The following is a 6000-nucleotide window of genomic DNA, read 5'->3' on the forward strand; positions in this document are numbered from 1 at the left end:
AAGCAATAGTCGCTGATGCTTCAAGAAAATAGGGAAGTGCGAACCGTATCACTAACTCTTCGTGCAAGAAAAAAAAGAAGACGATGGAAGTGTACAGAAAAATTCCTCCAACTTCACAGTGGTTGGATGGATTCGATGGCACACCAGACCAGACTGCAATCATCGACGCTAATGCTTGGAAGCTTCACTTTGACTTGGCGCGTGATTCGGAGGTGTTCAATCTTTTTTTTTGGTTGGTTGACTCTCGAGATGACACCATGCACGGTGCGACTTTTCCGATGCTATTTCTTGTCTCCCAAGGATTCAAATACGCAAGTTAATCGACCATCGCCCCCTCCCACCTCTTCTGACTTGTACGTCATCGGCTGCATCTTCAAGATCAGAAGTTTCTTTTCTTGATCATTCATTTTGCTATGCATAAGAGCTGTATAATTCCAAGATTGCTACTCGTAATCCTTTGTGACACTATTGGTGTATGTATTGCTCTCTAACATTTTATGGGAGGCGTGCTAATCCTCTCCTACGCTTCCTTCTCCTTTTTGTTATTCCCATTAAAAATCAGAAGAAAAAAATATTTTCTTTTCATATAAGGTAAAAATATGATCGACACATCGACTCACACGGTTTATTGATGGTTGACATACTAAGGCCACATGGCCAATGCGTGATTGGTAGATTGGCGTCTTGCGGTTTAACTTCTCAACATGAGGTTAAATTAATTATATCTTAGATTCGACGTGATATAATTATAATTAAGCCCGAGCAAAATGCACAACTATCGATCATAAGAGTATTGGTTGAGTCTTTCAATCCAAAACTAACTTAAGCATCAAAGCAATCTTGTCGAGAACACAACTAATTCAATTTTGTCATCTCTATAGTCGAATAGAGTTAGAGACCAACCAAATACAAAAAAGGATATCAATTGATTTCGAATCAACAACTAAGTAAAAAAATAATATCTCACATATTTTTTTTCTTGCAATAAAAAAGGCTTTTTATTAGAAACATCATATATTCGATGATTAAAAGAAACTTGGTCGACAAGGCAGATGATGACAGTCCAAAATTCCACCCGCTAGCATGGACTTTTGCAGGATGTTTTAATCATCGTTCTATGCTAGTTTTTGACGATCATTCCCTTATTTCTCCAACCACATCTCTCAATCACTAAGATACATCGTGCACACATTCTTTTAAGAGCCACTATAAGGGACCAAAGAATATTTGCTTCGCTTATGGAGGCCCACGATAGCTTCCCGGCCCATAAAAAAGGGGTGCCGTCGGAACCTCTTAGATCAGCATGCGGATGCTTCGATCACATACCCATCGGTCGACGGTCCCATCGTCCATCCTTCCCTCGTAATTATTGAGCCCACTTCATACACATGACACCCAACCGGGAAAGGAAGACGAATAATTCTTTGCCATCATAGCTACGTGCATAGCTTTTGTGGCGCTTTGATAGACAATGGTCTCCGCGATTCATTCATCGGTCCAAAGTGGTCAAATAAAATAACCTTTTTTATAATAAATGGGACATGAGGAGGAGAACAATAATAACTAAAAAGGAGCGTCTATGTATACAACAACTTACAGCGAGGGAAGAGCTCCTCTCCTTTACCTTCTCTCCCCTTACCATGGGACCGATGCAGCGGCAGAGGCTTAAAGAAGATGGTTATTACCACGCCGGAATGGTCCCTATGGTTTGCTTCTCGAAGCGCCTGATGGTGTCGCCGAGACGCTTCATGTTGTCATCGTAAACGTATGGGATCTTCTCAAACCATGTCACGTTGCCTGCCGCCGGTAGCGGCACAAATTCCCGGCATGGCTCGCCCAACACATTGATGGAGTTGTGGTAGTGGTAGTATCGGATCATGTCCTCCGTCTTGTGGGTGGTCTTGCCGATGACGTTCTCCGACATGTGGACGCCCGTGGCATACGCGTTCTTGGCCTGGATGGCGTATTTGCGGTCTCTCCTTACTCCGGTGATGGAGTTGCGGAACACCAGCTTCTCGAACCCCCATTCCCTGCATACCCACAGCAACGGAGACTGAGATGGGAAGAACCAGATTTGCACATCAAAACCCTTATGCCGCTACGAAATGTTACCGATTGTTTCGATCCAATTCGAAATGGGAAGAGAGATCAAACTCACTCGGAGTAGTCTTTCTTGGGGTCCTGCACGCACAGCTTGCTGGACATGGGATTCTGCTCGATGGTGAATTGGGTGTAGTCGGAGAGGTTACGCAGCACGGACTCGAGCGTCCGCCCCTGGGGCAGGTATATGTACTCGTCCACGTCGAAGAAGAAGGTCCAATTGGCCGCATGCCGGTACCTGTGCAAGCAATCGTTCACCACCAGGAACTGGTTGTAGTAGTAACCATCGTACTCCGCTTGCGCCTGGATGTCCTGCACGGTGGCGCGCCCCGCCCTCACCCATGGATCGAGCACCGCTCGCACGTCCGGGCCGATGCCCCCGGCGTCGTGGAAGACGAAATGGGAGCTGGGGCCGAAGAAGTGGGCGTGGTAGGCCATCCACTCCCTGATCCGGCTCGCGCTCAGGTTGCCGTAGAGAGAGGAGCCGCAGTACAGGTACTCGTACTTGAACGGTGGCCGGAAGCGGGACTCGTCGTAGGAGCCCGGGGACTCCTCCAGAGCCACGAACTTTTCGTACCTCCGGGACTTGGTGGAGTAGTAGGCGTGGAGGAGGAGCTTGCCGCCGGCGTTGTCCGTGTTGGGGTTGAAGGGGAAGGAGCAGTTGACGACGACGACAGTGTAGACGCGGCCGTAGCCCCAGTCCGGCAGCATCTTGTAGGCTTTGGCGCGGACTGGTTGTGGCTGGGAGGTGGCGTTGGGGGCGGCGGACGGGTTGGGGTCCGGAACCCACTCGCATTTGTACCAGGGTCTACCGTAGACGTGGGTGGGCTTGGAGGCCAGCCCGACGACGGCGAAGGTGGCCGGGCCGCCGCGGTAGGCGCCCATCAGGACGAAGAGGGCGGCGGCGCTGCCGTAGGCCTGGAAGACCCGTTTGTTGCGGTCCAAAGCGGGGGTTCTCATCTTGGCGGTGGGAACCGAAAGGTTGGAGCTTGGAAGTGGCTTCAGAGCGGTGAAGTTGAAAGCGGAATCAGGGGTGAGAGAGAGCTCCGATTTCCGGACGCTGGTGACAGTGTTGGAAGTGGCGGTGGCGAGAGGGCAGGAGGAGCGGGAGGTGAAGAGGGACTCGTAGGGTTGCAGCTGCCACATGGCCATGACGAGGGTGAGGACTACAAGGGTGGCTACGAAGGCCTTCACGTCAAAACAGGGGAGGAGCGGAATGGGAGGGGACGCTCCATTACCTCCTCCTCCCTCTTTCCTCGGGTTAGCTTTCATCCTTTGCTCGATCGGATTTGTTGCTTCTTGCCTCCTCTACACTGTGTTCCTCAGGATCGATCTTGAAGGCGAAGCTTCTGCTTTCCCAATCTCTCTCCCCCTTCTTTCCTTTCTACTGCAGAAAGCAGCGGTGGAAATTGTGGTACTTAAAAAAGAACAAGAAAAGAATCCCCCGACAATACTTGAGAGAGAGAGAGAGAGAGAGAGAGAGGAGAGCAGTCGGCTGCGGTGGGAAGCCATCGACGCGACAACTCTCACTCTGAGCTCTTTTTAACCCGATCAACTACTGTGTCTGGAGACGAGCCGTTTTTACTTCCCTGTCTTTAGCATGCATCTGCGATCACATTTGGTCGTCTCAGCCGTCAGCATTGTATCGACGACGGTATTGCTCCAAACATACAGCATTGAACTATGAGATTATGAAGGAATAGTGCAATAAGCTTCAACTCAATATTTTGAGATCAGGTTATTAATAGCTGATACATCATACGGCAACATCAATCACGAATTCCCACATTATGTCACCATCCTCAAGATTCTCCTTCTAATAATTACCACCTAAATTTATTGTGTTAGTGCTTCATATCTATAATGACACATCGGGAGATTCTGTAAACGCAGCACGATCACGGAGCTGTGACGGATTCCACATCACAGCATTATCTGTTAATTAAAGGAAGACATAGGATTCTGTCTTTAATTGCTTAGGAACTTCGTTTTCTGTAGCTATCATCTGCAAAGGGCTGCTTTATATTACTGGTGAAGCTACGTTCCATTGCCCTTTCGATCAGTGCACTAAAAAGCTATTATTATCTTTTGACTAAGGCAAGCATGATGTCTATTATAGTTCACTCCTATTGCTATGTCACTCGGTGTAGTTTGTCCAGGCGACTTCATGTCATAATAAAGAGTAGGTAGTAAGGGCGTACACGTAAGACAACTCACACTCGTATAAGCTGTTTTAACTGCAACCATACTTGCTTTTTATCTGTGGTCACGAAGAAGGTTCCCGTACCTTCTAGGTAGATCTTGCTTGTTAGATCTCCGTATTATTATTGATTGGGTTTGTTCTGTAAACATTCTTCCGAATCCCAAGTTAATGACATTAGTCTGAAAGAAAAAAATATATTTATAGTCATCGATATTTGTTGTTACAAAAATATTTCCTAAATTAAAATATATAATCGTTTTCTATATTGATTTGACTTGACATGATCAATTTAATCATTTTATTTTGTCTTTTCGATAGCATCTACGCATCAAGTGTCGACCGGGCACCAATATTACTCCTATCAATTTTGTATGGAATTTAGAGCTTAATTAGATGTCCAAGGCAAAAACAAAGTAGCGTCAACGTTATATGCAATTAATGTACTCGACGTAGCGATGTGGCTAAATGTTATTATCAAGCACATGGATTTTGTTCTTTAAGAAAGAAGGGAACAATTAACTCATGCTCGATGACAACACAAATGAATGATTGTATTACGGGGGCTCAAATGCATCACATGTCGGAGACTTCTTCGCACTACGTTTTGCTCCTCTGTGCCGTCGACGACGAGCTTAAATGCTAATTAGGATGGTAAGGATCGGGTCATAAATGTGAGAAATGGGCAATAAATTACGACTCGAGGAAGAGGAAGAAGATGAGACGTTGCTGTATGGTAGGGATCGTGATACGGTGCGAAGAACAGGCAGCGGCATGCCCGTTAGTTGCGAGGTAACATTGAGGACATGCGAAGCAGGACGAATTGGAAGGGCATGAACTCGAAAGCTCCCTCCTTCCTGCCGTCCTGTAGATCGAGCGATGCGTGTGTGCCTCGGAGATGCCGTTGCTTGCGTCGTCACTACCACCACAGCTTCCGAAAGCCTGACTGCGACAGTGAAACGATGGCGGGCCAGAATCGGGTAGGTGACATGTTGATGTCATGCGCCAGGGACCGGCGGACCCACCGCCCTCGCCATGGCATGCCGGAGTGGCACCCACTCCCATCCCTCCGTGAAGCGAGCGAGTGAATAGGCCAATCAGTGCGGCAGACTGAGCGATGACAGACCACAAAGAAGAAAAGGTCGGCCCATTGTCCTCTAGATTTGTTGTTAGTGGAGGGTTAATTGTATTGCTTGTTCGCGTCCAAATCCAGCGGAGACGATGAGCTGTGTGGATTTTGGTACGGGAGGAGGGCGTTGGGGGGACACTTTCCCCGTTGCCGTTGCCCAAATGGCGAAAGATGTTTTGGTGGGTGGGGTGTGAGAGAGAATGAGAAGAGATAAAATCCAAAGCTATGAACTGCATGCGTTGTTTGATTCCGATTAAGCAGTTTGTGGTACTGCCACGATCTTTAATGCGGTACGCATTCCGATGACAAACGAACGGCCACCTGCAATTAATGTGTCAATCGTGAACTTGCCCGATGTGCATCACGATTAGGCAATTCATTCTCGATTCTGTTCATTTGATGCATCTTATCAACAGTAATTGGTCACGTCGTGACCATGCCACGTCACACTCCTCGCAGATTTAGCACAAGGGCTACTTTCCTCCCATGCCAAGCCGAAGCCCACGTAGGAAGTCGTCCTCTCAATAAGTCCCGTCTCGAAAAGTTTGAGACGATCACATGGCACCGTTCC

The 6000-nt window shown here is 47.7% G+C and overlaps 1 protein-coding gene across 1 annotated transcript; it reads right to left on the minus strand.

Annotated features, from left to right (window-relative positions):
- Positions 1-1503: 1503 nt before the first annotated feature.
- Positions 1504-3585, minus strand: LOC103997703 (galactan beta-1,4-galactosyltransferase GALS1). The gene is made up of 2 exons (XM_009419009.3): positions 2159-3585; positions 1504-2030 (listed from the first exon to the last, which is right to left on the minus strand). Exons 1-2 carry the CDS (start codon positions 3370-3372, stop codon positions 1682-1684), a joined length of 1563 nt encoding a protein of 520 aa, XP_009417284.2. The 5' UTR covers positions 3373-3585; the 3' UTR covers positions 1504-1681.
- Positions 3586-6000: the final 2415 nt, after the last annotated feature.

This window comes from Musa acuminata, chromosome BXJ2-9, assembly GCF_036884655.1.
Source record: "Musa acuminata AAA Group cultivar baxijiao chromosome BXJ2-9, Cavendish_Baxijiao_AAA, whole genome shotgun sequence".
Taxonomy (NCBI): domain Eukaryota; kingdom Viridiplantae; phylum Streptophyta; class Magnoliopsida; order Zingiberales; family Musaceae; genus Musa; species Musa acuminata.

Excerpts from the sequence above, each read along its gene's own strand:
- LOC103997703 (XM_009419009.3), bottom strand. The coding sequence starts at position 3,372 with ATGAAAGCTAACCCGAGGAAAGAGGGAGGAGGAGGTAATGGAGCGTCC. Across the intron at positions 2,031-2,158 it reads CCCAAGAAAGACTACTCCGA|GGAATGGGGGTTCGAGAAGC; the intron begins GTGAGTTTGATC and ends GTGGGTATGCAG.